The 23,156-nt window shown below is 42.2% G+C and overlaps 1 protein-coding gene across 1 annotated transcript in view; it reads left to right on the forward strand.

Moving 5' to 3' along the window:
- The window catches only part of LOC148016979 (zinc metalloproteinase aureolysin), a 71,614-nt gene extending 48,676 nt beyond the window's left edge, over window positions 1-22,938 (forward strand). Inside the window, exons 3-4 of the mRNA XM_087663298.1 lie at window positions 22,335-22,397; window positions 22,636-22,938. Of these exons, the coding sequence (XP_087519424.1) occupies window positions 22,335-22,397; window positions 22,636-22,801 (229 nt within the window). The 3' untranslated portion in view covers window positions 22,802-22,938. The remainder of the gene's footprint in view (window positions 1-22,334; window positions 22,398-22,635) is intronic.
- Window positions 22,939-23,156: the final 218 nt, after the last annotated feature.

The raw sequence follows: 23,156 nt of genomic DNA on the forward strand, positions 1-23,156 counted from the left end.
AAAGAATAATTAATTACTTTTCAGAAATTCAAATTTGAATATTAATTAATTAAAGTTGAAAATTATTTTTCGAAAGCCACCAAGTGACAAAATAGGCTGCCACTTGTCAAAACTTCCCATGCAAGTTGGAGGAGGGTTGTTTGGTGGTTGCTAAGGGTCATTCTAGCATTGAGAGGTTGAGAGAGGAGCTGATCGCATAGCGCAACAGGACAGTGGTAGCAGGTTTTCTTCTCTGCCCCAATGAGAGGCAGGAGTAGAAGAGGAGCGCTTTAGAGTCGTACTAGGGTTTTACCCCCCTTTCTTAAGTTGGTGCCATCAAAATTAGTGATAAAAAATACTCCTTTTAGCTAATTTTCTCTCTTTGCATCTATTATATCTTATTGTATATCAACCTTAGAGCAATACTAGATTTAAGAAATATAGCAAGGGGCGCTAGTTGTTGGGGCCAATCATGTGTCAACTGTCCAAGATTAAGTGGTAAAGTGTGTATTTTCCGATTTGTGTATTTAAGGCTTGCTATAATTTGAGTTAAAGCAGGTTATCACCACCCTTGCCAAGAATGAAGGCAAAAATTGCTGCTGAAAACCCTAATTTAGAGAAAAAATTAGGGTAACCTAACCACACTTAATGCTCCCTTCCCATCCAAAATTCTAGAGCCCCCAACCTAACTTTCCATTCAAAACCTAACCACATCTCAAATACTTCATGCTTCCTCCCACCCAAAGCATCTTTCCCTGACTCCCAACTCCCCATCCCCTACATCAAAAGCCTACAAGTTGGACTCACAAAAACTGCCCCGCCCGGGCAATACATCATGATATGTCAAATGGAAGAGAGAGAGAGAGAGTCAAAGGCTTTGAGGAAGAACAAAGAGACAAGGTGGATCCATCTTCATTTGATAATAGTCGACATCCTCCATAGTAACACAACAAAATATGTTAGAAGCCCTACCCAATCTACCATAATGGATATTCGCAATGCGGGGTTGTACTAGATTGAAACCTTGGAAACCACAACCACACACACACACACACACACAGAGTCATGAAAGGCCTTGAGGAAGAACGAAGAGACAAGGTGGATCCATCTTCATTTGATAATAGTCGACTTTCTCCATAGTAACACAACAAAACATGTTAGAAACCCTACCCAATCTACCATAATGGATATTCGCAATGCGGGGTTGTACTAGATGGAAACCTTGGAAACCACAACCACCTTGGGATTTATGCCTAATTACTGAAGACCCAACACTTGTGTTGTAGGTCAAGAAAGAGATTTGTAGTGCAACCAAGGAGTAGCCCATTCACCAATTATTGTGGCATGGATGCAAGAGATCAAAGACCCAATCTGAGCTTGGATTGTTGTAAAAACAACATTGGCCATTGGTGCCTAAAGACGCTATTGCCAAATACTTGCCGAAAATTTCTAGCCAGCATAATGGAAACATAAGACTAAAAAAGGATCCAAAACTATTGCTAGAAATCCATAAGATGCACACATTACTAAGATATGTGACTATTCTGATGAAATAACCATAGTAAAGCATAAATTGAGCATAAGCCATAGTTGAACTATCAATGACATCCATAAAATACATTGCTGTCCATTAGATCAGCTGAATACTACTAAAAACTAATGATCATCCATTGCAAAACCAACAAATGGTAATGAATTTGTGATGATCATAAACAAATGCAAATGTATAGTTTGAGAGCTGTGGTGAGAACTATATCCATAAGCATATCGACTGCAATGACTAGTACACTGAATGAATAGTGTCCTCATGGCATAAATATTATCAGCACACAGTGCCTTGGATGCAAATTGTGTACATCCAAGAACCACTATATAATTGAGTTGTCCATCACTAGGGGAGTGGAAGTGCTCCCTCTTGAGCATCAAGCAAAACTTTGGACCCTTACTTTGTTGAACCTGATTGAGCGTGATCCAAAGTCGGCTCTATTTGAAAAGCATCAAGATAAAGCTAGGACAACTTTGGATGGCTTGCCAAGTGATTGTCTTCCATCCATTTAGCATCCATTGGTGAATAATTTTGAAATTTCACCAAGTATCTCTTGGAAACTTTATCTCTAATTTTTCTCTCTTTGTGTGCCCAAATCTGTTCAGATACCAATTTCTCATCCAACTCGTCAACCTTTAGCTGAATTTTTACATATATATCCATTGACACATCACCATGTGTCATAGGGACATGAAATTTTATTGCTTTGTTTAGCATTCGATTAACAGTTAATCAATTGTGCAAATGTGACTTGCACACATAGTTGATAACATATGTCTCATACTTCCATACGTATATAAGTATGAAAGTATGATTTAGACCCCCCAACCGAATCATATGTTGCACTAATTTTTTTCTTAAATGACTAGAAAAATATAAGAATGATATGTTGAATCTTAATATGAATTGTAGACATTTCAACAAAGCTTTGAAAAACAAGCATAAAAGACGTTGAAATTTGATAAGGGGACTATGTGAATCTTGAGATTATAATGAGTCCACAAAGATCACAAAATGTCATGACTCATGATACATCATAGTACTCTAGACTTTGTAGAGACAACCCAAGAGATTGAAGAGACAAGGGTCAAGACTCAAGATTGTAGACTTGCTGTGGCATGTGCTACTCAAGTTGACTCATAAAGTCATTTTCATCTCCTACTCCTCCTCCTCCTCCTCCTTGACCTCATCCTTTGGCACACCAGAGGTACTAGCACTTGATGCATCTACTGTCATAGGAGCTAAATTTTCATCATCTCTCATTTCCTATAAAGCAAGCAGCCTTTCATCATCCTTTTTCTTATTTAGTATTTTCAGGGTCACTTCTATCTTCTCAAATCCTCTTTTCTTCAACTTGCTCATGAGACACAAATTGGTGTATATAAAAACAAGCTTCTCTGTATTCTTTGGCTTAAGCCTATTTCTTTTGTTTGTATGAATGAGAGAAAAAGTGCTCCAATTTCTCTCACATGGTGAAGCAAAAATGCCTCCAGACAATTTCATAAGTGCCAAGCATTGTAAATTTGGTGTCTTTGCCCCAAAAGTTTCCCACCATTTTACACCTTGATGTACACTTTTCTCATCCTTGGCAATTGGATGTGCAAATTGAAGGCAGAAGAGAGTATGACAGCGACAAAACGTGAAGTAATGTGCATGCTTGAAGTGTAGGAGTGAAAGCGACAGAGAGAGAGAGAGAGAGAGAGAGAGAGAGAGCGAGCGTGTGTGTGTGCATGTGTGTGTACCAACAATGTGTTGGTACACAGATTAAAGGATGTATTTATACTTTAGGGTTTATGGGTTCTACCCACAAGGGTGCATGCACATGTATAAAAAATAATACACGTGTAATACATGGGAAGTGAACAAAGGGCTTTTACACCCAACAACCTTCCACTTAAAGGTCTGAAGTGAACCTTTAACCAACTCCCACTAGTTGTATGCAATGCTCATGCTGAGCCTTGCCAAGAATTTTATTGAGAACGTCTACAAGGTTATCGTGTGTTTTGATCTTGGTTAGTGTGACTAGGCCATCTTTCAGAACCTATTTGATAAAGTGGAACCACACATCAATATGTTTGGTGCACGAATGAAACATGGCATTCTTAGCTAGATTAATGCCTCTCCCTAAAATTCATGAGGGAGATTAGTAGTGGACATCATGCACCACACTCTCTCACACAATGTCTTGTTATATCTTTCTTCCACACCATTCAAAGAAGGGCTGTATGAAGTTGTAAGCTCCCTTTTGATACCATGGAAATCACAAAAGGACTTAAATTCAATAGATGTGAACTCACCCCCATTATTTGTTCTAAGACATTTCGTCTTTTTCTCTGTTTGAGTGGCCACAAATGCATGAAATGACTTAAATGTAGCGAATACATAACTTTTCTTTTTCAACAAATACACCCAAATTTTTCTAGAACAGTCATCAATGAATGAAACAAAATATGCAGCACCTCCCATAGATTTTATAGGCATACTACACACATTAGAATGCACGAAATTCAAAACATTTTGTTTCCGAAAGACACTAGAATAATAAGAATTTCTCACTCACTTTACCAAATTGACAATCATTACAAAAGTCGAGCTTTGAGCCCTTAGCATCAAGTCTTTTAAAAGAGGAAAGAACTTCAAGTCCTTTTTGGCTCATGTGATCCAATCTCTTATGCCAAAGCTCTAAATGAGAGCCGATTTCAGCAATAGCAAGTAATTTTCCAGGTAAGGCTTTGCATTGTAAGCAATAGAGTGTGCCCTTTTTGCAGCCCTTTACAACAAGCATAGAGCCCTTCTTAAGTTTTCATAAACCACCACCAAACATTGTGGTGTAGCCATGTAGATCCAGTTGTTCCACAGATAACAAACTTTTCTTGATACCAGGTGCATATCTAACATCTCTGAGTACAAGCTCCTGACCGTTGTCCAAAGACAAATGTATGGTGCCAATCCCATCAATACTTCAAGCATGATTATTACCAAGGTAAACCTTGCCATAGTTGCGTGCATTAAAGATAGCAAATTACTCCAGGCATGGAGCCACATGAAATGAAGCACTAGAGTCTACTATCCATGTCTATGTCAATCCATCATCGACTGCTAGTAATGCATCAATAACATCCGCTTTGGTAATCTGCATGTCCTGAACATGAAGTGCAAGGGCATCGTTGATAGCACAAAGTACATCACCATCTCCATCAGATAGTTCTTCAATGACAACATGGAGGTCACATTGATCTTCTCTTTGTCCTTCGAAGCCTCAGATTCATCAGCCTTGTCCTCTTTCTTCTTCTTGTCTCCTGCATTCTTCTTTTTTTCTTGTTCCTTCTTAAAGTATCTACAATCAGGCTTCTTATGAACTTTACGGCCACACTGATAACATGTAACATCTTGCTGCTTTTCTTTCCCTCTACTCTTACTTTTGCTTCTTTGTCTTGCATTTGCATTTTTCTTATCAGCTTTGCCTCTGACATTGTATGTTGAACTACTGCCTTCCCCATCGGATTTTCGTCTAATCTCTTCATCGAGAATAGATTCTCTCACACCATCATATGTGAGGCTAGGATTGTTACTCAAAGAAACCACAAGTGTTTCCCATGAGTCTAGCAATGTTATGATCAAGAAAATAGCTCTGAGCTTATCATCAAAATCAAGATTTGCATCCTTTAGTTGATTTAGAATACGTGTAAATGCATTGAAGTGATGAGTAGCCGGCTTGGACTCATCCAACCACATGTTCACCAACTTCCGCATCAGATGTACCTAATTGATAGGTGTGGTGATCTCATATGTGGTCTTCTACTTTTGCTATATAGCATAACCTGTATTTAAGCCTTTGATATCTGTAAGGATATCATCAATGACACCCATTTCGATATAGGCCACGGCTTTCTTGTTCACCTTGGTCCAGTATTTATCAGACATTTGTGCAGGCTTGTTTTGTTGCAAAGCATCTTCACAATCTTTCAGGAAAAGAATACCTTGCATATCATCTTTCCAAAGATCAAAACCTTGACCATCAAATCGTTTGATTTCCATTAAACTTTTTGTGTGAGAACTGCAAATTACATATATCAATGAAAGTAATTGCAAATACCCAAGCTTAACCACCAATACACTTGCTGTCCTTGCTCTATAAACCATTGTTGTTTATGCACAACCAGCCAATACAGAGGCTGAACCAACAAGTACACAACTATACCTACCAAATACACAGCTATACCTACCAATTGCTTCGAAATGTGTGCTTTGATACGAGTTGAAGGTGGAAGAGAGATGTTGAGCTCCGAGGGAGTGCGAGGATCGAGACACGCAGTGCTTGCTAGTAGCAAAGAGAGTGAGAGAGAGAGTGCAGAGTAGAGAGGAATGATTAGTGTACCTCTTTAGGTTTTTAGATAGATATATATTTATGAAAGTACAAGTGTGCTAGGGGTGTGTTAACACTCGAGCACATATAAAAGACAGGAGTGTCCTTTATTCCCAACAACCTCCCACCTAAAGGCAATGTGCCTTAAGAGAGAAAAGAATCAGCTAAGTCTAGGTATGTACAAAGCTGAAATACATATATCTAGCCAACTCCCATCATCTATCGGCAATGAGCAAACCGCTCCGTTGGAAGACCCTTTGTGAGAAGGTGTGTAGGATTATCATTTGTATGCACTTTGACAAGCTCAATGCTCTTGCTATCAAGAACATCCCTAATGAAGTGGTACTTCACTTGTATGTGCTTTGCCTTTGCATGAAAGACGGGATTTTGTGCTAGCATGATAGCACTCTGACTATCACAATGGAGAATAGATAACTCTGTAATGCCAAGCTCTCCCACCAGACGCGAAAGCCATAAAGCCTCCTTGCATGCCTTAGTGGCAGCCACATACTTTGCTCTGTAGTAGACAATGCAACACACTTTTGTAGCTTGGGGATCCAAGAGACTGCTCCTCCTGTGAAGGTAAACACATGCCCAGAAGTGGACTTTCTGCAATCCGCATAACTAGCATATTTTGCATCCGTAAAGCCAACGACAGATGCCTTTTGCTTTCCAAAGCAGATGCATAGATTCTTTGTGCCTTTGAGATATCTTATAATACCTTTCACTGCTTCCCAATGCTTTTTACCAGGGTTTGCCATGTAATTGCTAACCACTCTCACTGCAAAGGTAATGTTAGGACGTATAGCAATCTTAGCACACATCAAACTGCCAATAGCCGAAGCATATGGTATCTTGGCCATTTCAGCCTTCTCATCATCAGATGTAGGGCTGTTCTCTGAGTATCCCTGCTAGCAATCAGCATGTCATCAACATACAGAACCAAGATAATCAGGTTGCCATCTGTTGCCTTCTTGGTGTACAAGCAGTGATCCGCTCGACTTCGATGAAAACCTTGAGACTGCATAAATGTATCAAACTTATGATACCATTCTCTTGGTGCTTGTTTCAGCCCATACAAACTGTTCAGGCTGTTGCATATATATGTCTTCTCTTTCCCTTTTTCCACAAACCCTTCAGGCTCTGTTGTATATATATTTCTTCATGCAGATCACCATGTAAGAATGCAGTCTTTACATCCATCTATATGAGCTCCATATCTTCAGATGCAAGCAAGCCCAAAATGGTTCTCAATGTAGTCATCTCGACTATAGGAGAGAAGATCTCATCAAAGTCAACTCCATGTTCCTGCTTGTACCCCTTCGCAACCAATCTTGCTTTGTACTTTGGTGAGGAACCAGAAGTGACCTTCATCTTGTAAACCCATTTGCAAACCCATTTGCATGGAAGGGTTTTCTGCCCTTTAGGCAACTGTACCAAGTCCCAAGTGCCAGTTTTTTCAAGAGATTTCATCTCTGACAACATGGCTTTATACCATTTCTTGCTGTCCTGTTTGTCCATTGCTTCCTTGAAGCAAGACGGTTCACCACAGTCTGTCAACATGACGTAATTAGCCACATTGTTTGCACCAGGAACAAATCTATCAGGTTGTCTAGTAGCCTAGATGATCTTCTAACCCAATGATCATTGTTTGTTGGCTGTTGAGCATTTTCAGCTTGCAAATCAGTATTAACAGCTTGCTGTCCTGGCTGTTCCTGCACATGTAATCATTAATGGCTTATTTTCATGGGCAATAGCTGGCTGCTCATTTCCGGCATCATTTCCTGCATTTACAGGTTCATTTACAGCAAGTATTTGTTGCTGTATAGCGGGCACATTTTGCTGTCCAAAAGGTATTTCTTCCTGGAATACAATTCTACGGACCTCTGTCTTTTCGGGCTGTTTATGCATGCGATTTTCCTCGAAGATAATATCATTGTTGCATACTACTTTCCTTTTCTCGGGATCTTGTAATCTATACCCCATTTCACCCTTGTCACCATATCCTAGGAAAATGCATTTACAGGACTTTGGCTCAAGTTTGTTGCGTTTTTCTTTACGAATGTGCACAAATGCTTCATAGCCAAACACTTTCAAGTGTGTATACTAAGGTGGCTTGCGTGACCACGCTTCTTGGGAACACTCCCCCCCTCCCCCAAAAGACTTGTTTGGTAATTGATTAATCAAGTGAATTGTTGTCATAACAGCCTCTGCCCAAAAACCATGGGGTAATGCAGCATGAGATAGCATCGTATGGATCTTATTTTGTATGGTTCGATTCATACGCTCTGCAAATCCATTTTGGGGTGGATTATGATGGGAAGTGAGCTTCCTCTTTATCCCTTTGCTGTCACAAAATACCTGAAAGGCCTTGGACACATATTCCCCACCATTGTCAAAGGGAGGACACTTTAAGTGTTTTATCAGTCTGATTTTCAACCAATGCCAAGAATTTTTTAAACTTGTCAAGCACTTCATCCTTGCCACAAACAGGGTAAACCCATACTTTCCTTGTAGCATCATCGACAAAGGTGACAAAGTATTTCTTTCCCCCTAAAGATAACCCTGGCATCTGACATATATCGGAATGTACTAACTCTAGAGGAGAAGATTTCAACAAAAGAGACTTCTTATGAGACATCTGTGCATGTTTATCATAAACACAATGATCACAATGCTCAAAATCAGCATAACGAAGACAATGCAAGTAACCCAAACGAGAAAGCACTTTCATTCTAGTTTGACTCATGTGTTCCAACCGGTCATGCCACAAAGAAACACTTGGCTGCTCGGTCACGGCAACATGATCACTCACACCAGATATATGGAGGGGATACAAGGTATCACTTTTACAACCTCTTGTATCACTCTAGATCCCTTACAGATTTTCCATTTCCCATCACCAAAGGTGGTATAAAATCCATCGTCATCTAGCTGCCTTGTGCTAATCAAGCTCCTCTTGAGTTGAGGTACATGCCGTACATGTTGAAGTGTGAAGATAGAACCATGCAGAAACTGCAATTGCACACTGCCAATACGTGCAATGTCACATGTATAGTTGTCCCCAAGACGAACAACACTATGTCAACCCCCTGTATAGTCACAAAACCACTCACGATGAGGGGTTGACATGAAAAGAAGCACCTGAATCTAGAATCCAAGTATGCATGTCATCATTCGTATTTGCAAGTAAAGCATGTGTACCAAAGTGTGAAGAGACAAAGAGTATGTCATTCCCATTGTCACAGTCATGAGTGACCACATTCACCTCTTCAATTTTGACACTTCTCTTCTTAGGTTGACTCTCTTTCTTTTCTTCTTTGCTATCATCTGTCTTATTGCCCTTTCCTTTCTCTTTCTTCCATTTGTAGCAATCACGGTTAAAGTGACCGTTCTTGCCACAATGATGGCATTCAACATCCTTACCATGTGATTTACTGCGTCCCTTGCTATCAGATTTGCCTTTCTGCTGTGATTTGCCCCTAGTATGCAAAGCACTGGAAGACTTATTGGATGTATTGTTCTGCCGATTCATTTCTTCCATTAGTAGAGCACTCTCTACTCATCAGTATACAAAAGAATCACATTAGAATTGCTCATAGCAGTCTTGAATGTATCCCAACTCTCTAGCAAAGTGCAAAGCAAGAATGTAGCCTTAAATTCTTCATCAATGAAGAACTTCAGGGCAACTGGCTGGCTGAAAATGGAGTTAAAGTCACTCAATTGAGTAGACATTGTTGTACCCTCTTTCATACGTAAATCCATAGGCTTTTTCAGCCAATACACTTTGCTTGCGGCACTCTTCTATGCATACAGTTTTTCCAGTCAAGTGCAAATAGCATATGCAGAATCCAAACCTTCAATGTTAAACAACAAGGCATCAGAAATCGATAGCTCGATGGTTGTGTGTGCAAGCTCCTTTAACTCATCCCAATCATCCTGTTCCATGTCTGCAGGCTATGCCCCTTCGGTCTTAATCGGCTTTGCTTGCTTCTTCTACAATAGGATATTGTAGCACTGTTTTTGCTGGATTGCAAAATTATGTGGTCCTTCAAGCTTCTTAATGTGCATGAGATTATTGCTGTCATTGCTGCCAGCCATGACTTTCAGTCCAAATGTGACCAAAAAATTCAGCAAATGCAAGCCCAAACTGTCACACAAGTGACCAAGGTACAAATAAGTACTAACCATTAATAAATGACCAGGTAGAAACAGAAATTTCAGATCTCTAAGTAAATTTTCAGAAGCATCAAACCTTGTGCTACAACACTCAACTGATTACAGCTGTTCCAAGGACAAATATATCACATTACATGAGAAGTCCCAAATTTTGGCTGCAATTTTTGTTGTATATGCACCCACAGGCAGAAAATTTGACATGCACTGTCAAAAGCCGCAAAATTTTTTGTGCTCAAAGCATCAACCATACATCTGCGCTGTCATTGACATGCATAGAATAGACCAATTTTACCAAAATAGAGCAATTTAATGTGCATGAGATTATTGCTGTCATTGCTGCCAGCCATGACTTTCAGTCCAAATGTGACCAAAAAATTCAGCAAATGCAAGCCCAAACTGTCACACAAGTGACCAAGGTACAAATAAGTACTAACCATTAATAAATGACCAGGTAGAAACAGAAATTTCAGATCTCTAAGTAAATTTTCAGAAGCATCAAACCTTGTGCTACAACACTCAACTGATTACAGCTGTTCCAAGGACAAATATATCACATTACATGAGAAGTCCCAAATTTTGGCTGCAATTTTTGTTGTATATGCACCCACAGGCAGAAAATTTGACATGCACTGTCAAAAGCCGCAAAATTTTTTGTGCTCAAAGCATCAACCATACATCTGCGCTGTCATTGACATGCATAGAATAGACCAATTTTACCAAAATAGAGCAATTTCAACAAAACCCCCAAATTTTTCCAAGTGGTAGATGTCCAAATTGCATGGAATTAAACCCACATGTACATAAAATGACCAAATGGCACACAAATTTTGCCCAAATAGCAAAAGCCCCAAATTGCACAGGGTCCAATGTGCATCAATGTCGAGAAATTGGGTAAATTTCAGCCCAATTTTTGCATGTACATGAAAAGCCCTAAATGTCGGAGGCAAAATGTTACAAGTTTTTGCAATTTTTGAGACAAATGGTCTTGCCTTGCATTACAATCCCCAAATCCGAGAAAAGCCCCAAATTTCTGGGCCAAGATTGCACAAATTTGCACTCTGTGCTTATGCGCGTGAACGCCCGTCAAGCCAAGGAAAAATTCAAAAGGAATTCTGGAGAAAAAAAATCGTTGACGTGCCTATCGTCCCTTAGCCTTATGTGCCACGCTCGTGGCAATTGGTGTTGGTTGCTAGTCCGCGTCAGCGTGGCTACCATCTCGTCAGCCATCTCGTCGGCAGCCTAAACTAGGTTGTGTGTCGCCTTGTTGGTCGCGACTATTGCTCCGTCGACGTGCAAGTGTTGCTGTTGCTTGCTCCGTCACATGCCTGCACCTGACTCACGCTGTCGCCATCTGCAGCCCACGACTTGACTACTAGCCTTCGACTGCTTGCTGCTTGCTGATGTGTCCAGTCTGTCCGTCCCTTTGCGATCTTCCTGTCCGCTTGCCTGTCGTGTCCGCCTGCAACCTGACGTCTCCTCCTCAACTTGCTCTAACTCTCTCATGCTCTGATTGTCGCTTGATTGAAAAACGTGGAAGAACAATGACAAGTTGACGTGCACGGACTCCGAGAGGTGCGAACCCCTTAGCCGTAACTCTGATAGTAGTTTGTTGATCTCCGAGGGAGCGCGAGGATCGAGACACGCAGTGCTTGCTAGCAACAGAGAGAGTGAGAGAGTGTGTAGAGTAGAGAGGAGAGTGAGTACGACTTGTGGGTTCAATGACGAGTGTACCTCTTTAGGTTTATACTTATATATATATACATACATACATACATACATACATACATACATACTTGAAAGTACAAGTAAGGGTGTGTTCACACCCGAGCACATATAAAAGGCATGAGTGCCCTTTATTCCCAACAGAGAGAATGGTAGCAACAAAATGTGAAGCAATGTGCAGGTGTGAAGTGCAGGAGTGAAAGTGATAGGCATATATATATATATATATATATATATATATATATAGATAGAGAGAGATAGAGAGAGAGAGAGAGAGAGAGAGAGAGAGAGAGAGAGAGAGAGAGAGAGAGAGAGAGACCTGCCGTGACCCTTCTACTGCAGCGACCTGACCTCGTGTGCTGGCTCTATCGGGCCTGCGCCTGCGCTATTCTGCCCCGCTTTTGCACGCAGGCTGAGGTAGCCACACAACGAGAAAGTGAGCGAGCGAGCGAGAGAGAGGCGACGTGCTTACCTGCGTGCGGACGTGCTTCCCCTGCCTAGCAGACGTGTGTTCCTGTCTCGTGCGCTGCCTGTGCCTCCATCAGACTAGTGCAGGGTCCGTTCTGCCCTGTTCGTGCCCTGCCCTCGCCTGCTTGTGAACAGCTGGTTGACCTATCGTGCAATCTGGCGTGCGTCGATCCTTCCTGGGGAGCCCTACTTTGCGATTGAGAGAGAGAGAGAGAGAGAGAGAGAGAGAGAGAGAGAGAGAGAGAGAGAGAGAGAGAGAGAGAGAGAGAGAGAGAGAGAGAGAGAGAGAGAGAGAGAGAGAGAGAGAGAGAGAGAGAGAGAGAGAGAGAGAGAGAGAGAGAGAGAGAGAGAGAGAGAGAGAGAGAGGGGGGAGTTGGCGTATCAGAGAACTGTCAGGATTTGGGAGCGCGTGACTGTGACCATGCACAGGACAGCAGGAAGACTGTGGCAGCAGAGAGAGACTGTGGCAGCAGAGAGAGAGAGAAAATGCCTTGCAAATAGTTTCAGATCTCTGGTTAAAGGGGTGATACAACATGGCTGGTCTGGACATGGCCTTTATTGACTCTGCAGTGGCAGCCCTTGGTCTAGATTCTGAAATAGAGGAACTAGACGATATGGTTTCTTGCACAGAGGAGATGCCATTTGGTCCTGACTTCCAACCTGCGGGTAAACGCACCAAGCATACTTCGGAAGCTACAATGGATCATTAGGAACGTTCTTATGCTCAGGTTGCCTCTGATTTTGTGGATTCTCAGGATGTTGACTGGGAGCATTTGTTGGAGTTTGCCAACACTTTTCTTGGTGATTATGTTCAACATAATCATGAAGCGTTCTCTGACTCGAGAACTGAAGCTATTCTGGAAGCCACTGTGGATCCTAAAAATGTTATGTGCTCATTCTTAGTGTTTTATGAAGTGCTGTTATACTCTTCTTTACTGGTCGGATCCCAGTGCTGTCCTATATTCGCCAGTGGTTGCAAAGTCTCCTACAAGGGGAGTGTGTTGAAGAGATTTTTGTTGGGCCTTGAGGCTTTTACGAGGTGCTGTTGAAATCCGAGAAGCATCGTGCCGATCTGCTGACTAAACTGCCAGTGTTCTTTGATCGCCATTTGGTCCATGTTATGCCATGGCGCCCAATGGCAGATTTTCAGTGCTTGCTTCAACGCGAATGTCCGGTGTGGGTTGAAGTGGAAAACTGTCCGGTTATCTATTGGCCATTGTTAAAGGATGCCATGGCCGTTGTGGGCACTGTTTTGGTTCTGCCGAGCCTAAGGGCCACGAATCGTAACCGTTTGTGTATGTTATGGGACATGGATCGGAAAAGGCCTGCTTGGTTACGTCTTAATTGTTCTGGCATGTATCCTTTGTACTTTCGTCTGAAATGGGGTAACTTTGCAGGGCATTATTTTTCGTGTGGAAAATTGGGGCATTTTATGGCCCAGTGTCCAGCGAAGCAATTGACTTCAGATGTTGAGCATGTTTTGCCTCCCATGGAAGATATGGTGCTTGATGCTCCGTCGCAGGATGCGACCCAGCCACCTAAAGTTTTGGATAAAGGCAAGCAACATGTTTCGGGTTTGGATTCCCGTGACAATGACTGGGTAGATGTACGTGCCAAAAATGGTAAAAGGTTTGATGCTGGCATGGTGGATATTGTGCCTAATGCTTATTCCTTGCGTACTTATATGCGCAGGAAAGATATGTTGTCTTCAAAGCACACTACTCATGCTATGGTTTCTGCTGCTCCTCGCAATCAGCCCACTAGGAAAGTATATACGGATGGTCCGAAGGGCCTACCTACTAAGTTGGCTTTTGATGCTAAAGGTAACGTGATTACCCCATGGGATCGTCGTTATCCCCGTTCCATCCCCAAGACAATGGATACACTGTCTACTTCTAAATCTGGCCGTTGGAACTCTTTTGCTGTGTTAGCTGATTTTTTGGATGAGGGAGTCCTTGACATTTTAGCAGAAAAGGTTAAATTGAGGCAAGCTTTGCCTCGTTCCTGATTTTCTTTTTGAATACACATGAAGATAGCCACGTGGAATGTGCGAGGCATTTGTTCTCGCAATAAACAACATGCCATGTGGAGTTTATTGCATGAGAATCAGTGGGATGTCTTGTGTGCTGTTGAGCACAAGAGTCATGGTGAAGCAGGAAAAGTTGTGGATTGCCATGGGTTTCGCTTGTTTTATGCCGGGACACATGCCATGCATTATTGTGGTGTGCGTATGATTGTACATGAGAAATATCAGTCTATTCTTATTAAAAATGATGTACATGGTCGTTTTGTGGTGATTGAAGTTTTATTTGAAGGAGAGATCTTATGGTTACTTGGGCTCTATGCTCCAAATGACCCTTTATCCCGCTGGGATCTTTGGAATACTTTGCAGACCTCCTTGTCACTTGGCAGACGGGGTTTTTTGATGGGGGATTTCAATATGTGTGTTGATTCTTGACAGTCCACATCAGAGCATTCGGTGATGGACGCTCCGGAAAGCCGTGTGTGGAATGCGTTTGCTCGTGCCGTACTTAAGCAAGATCTCTGGTCATGGCTACACCCTTCTTCTACAGGGTTTACTTTTCATTCTGCGCAGTATATAGCTACCTGGTCGCGGTTGGACCGCATGTACATTATGTAGGGTGATGCTTTTCTTCCTGAGATGCTGGAAATGAAAGTGTTGCAGCAATATGCCTTGTTGGACCATTTTCCTGTACAGCTTGAGATGCTTGTACAACCCATTGCACCTTTTAAGCAATTTCTGGATAGACTCCCTTTGCGTTTCAACTTGTCTTATTTGAAGCATTCAATCTTTCAGGGTTATATGCAGCAACTGATTGATAGATTTTTATTGGACTTCTCCTCGGAGGGCAATGCTTCTTTTGAACGATTGCTCTCTAATGTGCAGCGGGTTGTTCGGCAGTATGGGATCCATCATGCCTCTCTTTGTCGGCGGCGTCGACAAGCAGTGGAGGAATTACTGGCTTTGGTTCGTTCTCTACTGGTGGAGACTCCAGATGATGGATTTCTGCTCTTATTAAAGAGTTTCAGTTGAAATCTTATCAGCAAGCCAAATTGCAAAATCCGACGGAGAATTTGCAAGATAGTGCTTGTCAGACTCATAAGTTCTTTCGAGCTCTCCATGCCTCTCTTGCTCGAGAGAATATGACTAGACTCCAGGATTCAGAAGGTCAAATGGTCATTGATCCGCAGACTATTGTGAATATGTGTAGGAATTATTTTCTAGACCTTGGTTCTATTCCTCCACCTTCAAACCAAATTTCTCATGCCCGCTCAGTTTTCTATGATTTGGTCCGCAATTAAGTTCCACATGACATGCAAACTACTTTGGAGATAGATATTTGTGAGGTGGAGGTTATGGATGTTTTGTTACACTTGCCCAAGGATAAAAGTCCCAGTTGGGATGGTCTCACCAATGAATTCTTTGAGGTTTTTGCTACCCAACTGGTGAAACCATTGACGGCTATGTTTCAATAGGTTTGGGAAACGGGGTTCATGCCTTCCTCATGGAAAGGACTTATTAAATTGCTTCCAAAAGTCCCTTCGCCGTCTATGTTGAAACATTGGCGACCAATTTCTTTGATGGGTTCTATGTATAAAATCTTTTCCAAAGTGATGGCGAATCGGCTCCACAAGCATCTTCCGGCCATTGTGCATCCTCTTCAATATGGTTTCATTAAGGGCCGAAACATTCTACATAATGTCTTAAATGTGCAACTGGCTATTGACTATGCAAGGCACTCTAATCAGGAGGTGGTACTGATTCAATTGGACTTGGAAAAGGCTTTTGATTATCTAGACTGGTCTTTCATTGCAGAACTTATGTCTACTATGGGCTTTGGTACTCGGATGTCTCATCTGATCTACACCATTAGTGTTGCAGCTTCTTCGCGAGTTATGCTGAATGGTGGTGTTACCGAGCCATTTGTCCTTGCCCGCTCTGTGAGACAGGGTTGTCCTTTGAGTCCTCTCTTTTTTGCCCTTGCGACTCATCTAGTTCTTTCGATGTTATCTCATATGGCAGCTTCTACTCAATTAGCTGGATTGTCTCTTCCTTTTGAACAGCACTTCATTAGTCAATCCTTGGCTGATGACAGCTTTATGATTTTGCGTGCGGACAAGGATAATCTTCGCAAAGCATTAGATGTTTGGACTCTCTTTGGTCATGCTTTTGGTCTTCGTATCAATGCTTTGAAATCAGCCATTCTCAGCTGCATGGAGTCAGATTTGCAGTCATTGGACTAGCAGGGAATGGTTGTTTCCCGTGGTTCCATTGTCAAGCATCTTGGGTACCCTTTGGGTGTTGATGTTCGGCCAAAGCAACTACTAGAGTGGATTTCACAGAAACTGGCAGCTAAGTTTTGTTAGAGATGACAGACAGGCAGGCAGGCAGGTGCAGTCAGACAGTGTGGAGTCGGACTGCCACGTGGCAGTCCGACCTGTGGGCAGTCGGCTGCATTTAATGCAGCCGACAGGATATTTCTGGCGCCTTGTTTTGTCCAGATTTTGGCTATATATAGCCGACATCCCCAGCAGTCTCCAACACTTCTCTGCTTGCAGATTACAGACTGGTGACACGTGCAGATTCCGTTTCTGTTCGCAGATTTCAGACAGGAGACAGTGCAGACTGTAGCGGACTTCGAGGTGAATAGCAGGTTGCATCGTCGAGGTGGAGACACGCAGTCCAGCGCACTGCGCCCGTGTATATATCTGCATATCTTTGTATTCAGCACACTTTATATAGCAGATCTTCATCTTTCACTGTCTCTTTCTCTCTCCTCTCTCTGCGTTCTCTCTCTCTCAATCCTATGCTTCCGCACCGCTGCACTCTGACAAGTTTCTGTATTGGAAGTCACAGGCTTGGCCCTTTCATGTTCACCTCAAAGTGGCTCAGACAATTATGTTGCCAATGCTCACATATTTCTTACCATTGCTGCCTTGGACTACTACTACATTGAATGCTCTTACTCAGTATATTCGTTTCATGTTATGGAAGGACTCCTTGTATGTAGGCATTTCGTGGATTTCTTGGTCGCATGCATGTACCCCCAAACGTATGGGTGGTGGGGCTATTTTAGATGCCGAAACTCATATGCTGGTACTCCGTTGGTCTCTTTTTTGTGCCATGTGCTTGGATCATCACCCGTGGGTCTTTATAGCCCGTTATTTTCTTGAGGATCACGGGCTTGTGCATGGTAATACCCAAATTCAGAGTTCTTGGTGGCATGTTTTTAATGCAGACTCTCGGTTTTCTAGTCCTTCATCATCTCTGCTTACTCATTTGGTATGTTCCTGGAAACTGGTTCTCCAGAAGGCTCAGTGGCATCCAGCGGAGGACCGCTTAGCTACTAACTCTTTTCAACTGGAATTGTTGGCAGCCTCGCAGTTACTTTCTTGGGAAGGCAAACATGAGCTCAGACCAAAATTTAACCGCATGGCACGTTTGGGCTTGACTTCAGTTGCAGATGCCACCCTTGCCAGTCACAATGTGTTGATATCGTTTTGTACAGCCAGGCAGCTTTTCAGGATCCCTCGTAGATATCGTGATTTATGGGGACAGCTTTTCATGGTGCTCCAGAGCAGACAACCCTTTCCTGCCCTTGCTTCGGATCGTCCGTGGCAGGACTGGGACCTTGCAGGCCGGCTGAATTTAGAAAAGGCTTCAGCTAACCAGGTGTATCATCTTCTGATTAAAGATCATCAATGGCTGGTTACTAAAGCTGATACTGTATGGGGATTGCGTAAATCTCAGTCATGGTGGAAGGTAACCGTGATGGAGGGCTGGTTGAATAAGACAACACCTTTCAAATGCAAGGTCTTTCTTTGGAGGGTGATGATTGGTGGTCTTCCTCTTGCTTCAGCCCTTTCCAAGCGTCGAATCTCCAATGGCAATTGTTTCTTTTGCACCACCAGTGTGGAATCGGCCCGTCATCGATTTATTTCTTGCCCTCTCGCTAAGAAAATTTGGTCACTCTTGTCAGCAGTTTGGCGAGTGGTGGTTGGTTTCTCGCTAAGCCCTTTTGATTAGGTTTTTGTGCGGCCCAAATACCCCACACAAGCACAGTCGCATATGAAGATCTTGTTTCACTTTCTTAGATACTGGGGTTGTTGGCACAATTGGACCATTTGGAATGCTTTCCTTTTTGATTCGGCCTCTAATGTTCAGGGACATATTGCTAGGCTTAAAGGTCTCTTGCATTGGTAGATAGATCTCATTCAGCACTCTGTCTTACTCCCTCGGGAGGACTTACTTCCCTGGCATATGGCAATTTCCTCTGCGTCTTTGCCATGACTTTTGTAACTCTTTTGTTGTTTAGTACTTTATAATTATAACATCCATTACGAAAAAAGAGAGAGAGAGAGAGTATGTGTGTGTGTGTGTGTAGACTCCATGATTTTGTGTGTTGGTACACAAAGTTTAAAGGATGTATTATAGTTAGGGTTTATGGGTTTTACCCACAAGGGTGCATTAACATGTACAAATAAATAATATATGTGCAACACACGGGAAGTGAACAAAGGGCCTTTACACTCAACACTAATGCCCTTGACTCAGACTTATACTTATTTGGTTCATCATATAACTCCCCTGGAGCACTTGCATCATAGTTTAAAACAGTTTCAACCAGATCCATGCAACCCTTACTCACCTCTCTATTAGTGTCAAGATTCTTTGCTTTCCAAATAGGATGGAGCACAAAAGTAGCAACATGCAATGGAGAGAGCATTATGTTCCATCAGTCTACACAAAGTGCCTTGACTTGCTGTAGCTTAGAAGCTTCAAAAACCTCAAGACTCTCAATTTTTTCTATCGTGCGATTAGTGAGCTCATATACCAACCCCATGGTGACACCCTCTCTATTAGCAAGGTGCAAAATCTTTAAAATTGGAGAACATAGCTTCACAATCATCTTGGCATTGGTTCAAAATGAAGAATCCAAGATAATAGACGAAACTTGCAAAGCCTTGGTACTGCTGCTCACTTTCTTTTTACAATACTCATCACGAACAACCATAAGGTGCAATCTAGTCAAGACTCTCTCATCTAACATGTTTGCCAAAATGCTAAACATATATGCAAGCTGAGTTTTTGATTCTGTAAGGAATTCTTTTTAACTGAACTTTCTATACAAAGCAAGAGCTGTATTTTTGGGTGTGAAAAATGTCATCACTTTCACAACTTCTTCCAAAACAAGCTTCACCTAAGAAAGTTCTCCAATATCCTCAAACAACAAATCAAGGCAGTGGCATGTGCAACGGGGGTAAAAAATGGTTGGCAACTCTTGTTCAACCAAGTGACTAGCACGAACACAACTACATTGCCCATGCACACTTGGATTGCATTTTGAGGCCCCACTTCAAGAATGGCACTCTCAAGAATCTCAAAGACATACTCTCTTGACTTGTACTCACCACTTGTATCAATTGATCAAGAATGTGGAACCAAACATGCATAAAACCATTATTACATTGATAATGGGTTGATGATGCGCATCAGACCATCCATCACAAACAATGCTAGCACCATATCTTTTCCATTTCTCTTTAAGATCAAGCAAATCTCTTTGCACACATTTGACTTTATCATCTCCGATGTTGTTGGAGATGAGGAAAATGATCACCAGCTGTCGAGGGAGTGAAGCATAGTCCTACACTAGGAAGATGGCTTGGGCAGGAAACACAAATCCCAGAGGCCAAAATGCTGAAAATGTTAATGTCTGATGGAGGTCACCAGGAGAAGAAGGTGGCCAGTGTGCTAAACGCAGCCACCAGCTCACTTTGACAATGAAGACTGATGAAGAATGCTGATGCCACAATGGAGGGAGGCCCCCAGCCGCTGCAGGAGAACTCCTCCAAGCTGCCAAACGCAATGGGAAGGGTGACGCTTGATGGGTGGATTTGGTCACCAGCTACGATGGAGGACTGATGCCAAGAGAGGAGTGCTATTGCTAACTATAGGGAAGATGACCTAGCTGAAGAGGAGGGTGTCTGCCACCAAAACACAGCCCAAGAGATGGTGGAGGTTGGCTCTTGATAGCAAGAGACGAAGACGGTGGGAGGAGAGAGATAATGATGGGAGTGTGTGTGGGAGTGACTGACTGAATGAATCAGCTGTGAATAATGAATGACAGAGGCAACCTATAAATAGGCCAACACTGTCTAGGGTTTCTCCCAAGACAGTCTAGGGTGGTGCCCAGAAATGGCCCCCAACCCCTTTTTGGGGCTGTACACACAGTGAAACCCTAAAACTGAAGGGAAAGAAGTGAACAGAATGAACTGAGGAGATGGGTTTCTCAACAGTAGAGATCTTATCTAGTCTGGGGTTTTGTAGCAATGTAGATGGAGAAACTGACAAGAACCAAGGTTTGAGTAGATTCATTAGTCCACTGCCTTTGGTTTACTGAGGCCTGTTTCAACATGTGCCAACTAGCCACGTGGCATGCTACCTTATGCTCTTGTAGCATGCCTGTCATGCATCACACAGCCCATTATCCTCCTGTCTTCACAATGTGTACCCTACATATGACTACTTGAATGTGGGCTGTGCTCAAGTGAATTATAGATGGAATGACCATGGGACCTGGGTCCTCTATATGGGTTTTTAAAGAGGCTTTGAATCATTGTTGAGACTGCAATTAATTGCTAGTTCATAGGTGTGAAAACTGAGTTGTGGATCATGATTGATGATGTTATGTGAATAATGACATTGTACTCTTAAAATTGGGAGTGCTCTTATTCATGACTCATAACTCGACTCTTCCAATTGTATAGGTTTCCACTATGTTTCAAATATCTAAGTTTAGATGAAATTGTTTTTTGTACTCCAATAATTCCATTGCAACCAAGTGACTTTGGAGCATTATGAGTTACATTCGTACTGAAGGTCTTAGTAGATTGCCTTCGGAGCATTATGGGTTACATTCGTACTGAATGTCTTAGTAGGTTGAAATGCTCACCCAGAAGATAGATAGCAAAAGAACGGGATAGTTTATGGTTCTTCTTGTGTCTTGGTGGGAGCAGTTTCAGGGATATTCTGCTACTCCCAAAATGGTGGACTTACGCATACTATCACAATCTATAAGCATAAGCTCTTCTGCAGTTGAGTGCATTTGAAGCATTATGGATGACATTCATACCGAATATATTTGAACAGATTGCTTCATGGTTGCCAGCAGCTGGTCAGATAATCTGCTGACTGAGAAGTCACACTATGCACAGGTTTATTCCTAAAGTCATTAGCTACTAAATTTGCTGTGTGCACATGTACCATGACCAGCAAAACTTGATCAAAAGTAGAGTATTAGCTTCTTCATGGTAAGAAATTGGGAGGTCCGTCTGTTTGCAGTTTTGGCCTGAAGCATCTCAGAAGTACCAACCTTTGCACTTGATTCCCGTAGGAAAACACAGGGACACAGTAGCATGAGAAACAACAGTATGGTTACAGGCCTGGAGTATCAGGTTGAGATCATGGTGATCAGACTGAAACAAATGCAGGAGGAAGCTGAGCTTTGTATAGGCCTAATTTCTCATAAGGTTAAGAACCTTTGTATAGGCCTAATTTCAGTCTGATCATGGTGATCAGACTGAAACAAATGCAGGAGGAAGCTGAGCTTTGTATAGGCCTAATTTCTCATAAGGTTAAGAACCTTGGTCTATAAGATACGTATCCACATATGGTGGTTCCTTTGTGGCAAGGTTCTAGCCCTGTCCTGGCAATTGAACCTTCTAATCTTGGCTGGTCATCTAGGTCTGCTTGCCACTTGGTCCTGCTGTCTACACAATCAATTGTGCAGTCAGTCAGTCCGTGATCTCATTGTGTCTGCTTAGTGGTCATGCCTTATGCATAGGAGTTATCTTATATCTGCACATTGTTGGGGTCCGATGTGCAGTCGATCACTGTTAATGAGATACACATTAGCTGATTACATAAATGCAACATAAGATGTTACTGGGCATAGCTTGCTTACACTTATTTGAGCAGCATTTCTTATGTTAAGTTAACATAAAACATTACAAATTGAACATGAAATGTGATTGATCGTTTCATAACAGGTACGAGAGGAGGATGCTGAGATTGTTGCGTCAGTGTGTTTCTATCACAGCTTCATCCATGAAGTAAGTGTGTGACTCATCTGTTGTTTAAAATTTGTTCATGCCAATGTTCATTATAACTGTGCAGACAAACCCCCAACCCCAAGGAGGGGGGAGAAGAGAAGTTCATGGAAACTGGGATGCCAGTTTTTCTTTTTTGATCAATTTGTGGACAGATCTTAAACAAGCCAGCTGTGATATTAGATATCTGGATTCTGTTTTATGAAGAAATGATTCATATGTTTTCCCCCTTTATTTTCAGGCAGTGGGAACAGGACTTGGAAAAGGTGGTCAATGTGCTGCAACCTGGGCCTTTGGGTATTCTGGAACACAAGTTCTCTGACATGAATCTTGTAAGGGCCAAAGATGCAGCGACAAAGGCTGTTCAAAGATGGAAAGAACAGGCCGTGTTAAAAAAGTCAAGCTAAGGCCATGTCAAATAAGTCAATCCAACTTAGTTCAAAAACAGGCTAACAAGAAAATATCTAGCTCTAAATCAACTTGCCTCAATGTGTTTAGTTTTCTAGCTGTAAATCAACTTGCCTCAATGTTAAGCATTCACCGATCCCTCTGTCACATGTATTTTCTCCTGATATAAGACACCCCCACACACTCTCCTGATATGTCTTGAATGAAGCCCTAAAGACCAAAGCCAAAACTAGGAGTATCTTGCAAGGTGATAAGGTCACTTTGATCCTATTACAGCGCATGAAGTGTCCTCTAGACCTTTGCAGAAATGTTGAAAATCATCCTGCATCTGAAAACATTACGTTGTCTAGGTGT

Source organism: Lygodium microphyllum, chromosome 22 (assembly GCF_053477565.2).
Source record: "Lygodium microphyllum isolate KBCC chromosome 22, Lygodium_microphyllum_v1.1.10, whole genome shotgun sequence".
NCBI lineage: Eukaryota > Viridiplantae > Streptophyta > Polypodiopsida > Schizaeales > Lygodiaceae > Lygodium > Lygodium microphyllum.